The following is a 1,124-nucleotide window of genomic DNA, read 5'->3' on the forward strand; positions in this document are numbered from 1 at the left end:
TGAAACGTTTGAAGTAGATTTTTAGGAAGAGTTTAGATTTTCCTCGGCTGTAGTTTCTGCAGAACGACGGTGTTTCTGTTTGCAGAGTGACTCTGTATGGCTGCAGGTTTGTTCGGACCACAGAGACACATGTTGGGTTTGCTTCAGCGTYCTACGGCTCTGAAACCGTCAGCGTCTCYTGGACATGAATGAGAACGTTCAGATTGTGTTTGTCCTCCACGGTCTGAACGACTCGCTGACCAACCGTCAGATCTACTTTGCTCTCACACTGACGTCGTACCTCTTCACCGTCTTGGTGAACCTCACCCTCATCCTCACTGTGTGTCTGGATAAAACCCTCCACCAGCCGATGTACGTCTTCATGTGCAACCTGTGCTTCACTGGGATCTGCGGAGCGTCCAGCTTCTACCTGAAGCTGCTCAGCGACCTTCTGGCTGACGCTCATGTCATCACATACRCCGGCTGCTTGACTCAGATGTTCATCTCTTACACTTATATCTTCTGCCAGCTCAGCAGTTTGACCGTCATGGCGTACGACCGCTACCTGGCCATCTGCCAGCCGCTGCGTTACTGGGTTCTGATGACTGGTCAGAAGGTGGCGCTGCTGTTGCTGCTCACCTGGTGTCTCTCATTAGTGGAAACAGCTGTGGGCCTCGGCCTGATGGCCAGACTTCGGCTCTGCAGCCACCACATTCCCCGGATCTTCTGCACCAACTGGGAGGTGGTGAAGCTGTCCTGCTCCGACACCTCCGCCAGCAATCTGTACGGCATCACTTTAATGTTTCTGCACTCAGTGCAGGTCATAGTGATCCTAGTGTCATATGTCCAACTGGTCCGATCCGCCGCTCGCTCTCAGGAAGACCGGAAAAAGTTTGCCCAGACATGTCTGCCCCACCTGGTCTCTCTGCTCGTCTACTCCGCCTCACTGCTGTTTGATACTCTGTACTCTCGTTATGGTGGCAGCTCCATGCCGGCGCTGCAGAACGCACTGGCTGCAGAGTTTCTCGTGGTGCCGCCCATCATCAACCCCATCATCTATGGCATGAACCTGAAGCAGATCAGGACCCGAATCAGCCTCTGGATCAACTTTAGACCTTAGAACCGTCATAGAGATTTCTTAAAGT

At 52.8% G+C, this 1,124-nt stretch overlaps 1 protein-coding gene across 1 annotated transcript; it reads left to right on the forward strand.

The window, feature by feature from the left end:
• The first annotated feature begins 16 nt into the window (after nt 1-16).
• On the forward strand, nt 17-1,099 carry LOC103461610 (olfactory receptor-like protein OLF4). The gene has a single exon (XM_008403873.1). It carries the CDS (start codon nt 185-187, stop codon nt 1,097-1,099), a length of 915 nt encoding a protein of 304 aa, XP_008402095.1. The 5' UTR covers nt 17-184.
• Nucleotides 1,100-1,124: the final 25 nt, after the last annotated feature.

Source organism: Poecilia reticulata, unplaced genomic scaffold, assembly GCF_000633615.1.
Source record: "Poecilia reticulata strain Guanapo unplaced genomic scaffold, Guppy_female_1.0+MT scaffold_2851, whole genome shotgun sequence".
NCBI lineage: Eukaryota > Metazoa > Chordata > Actinopteri > Cyprinodontiformes > Poeciliidae > Poecilia > Poecilia reticulata.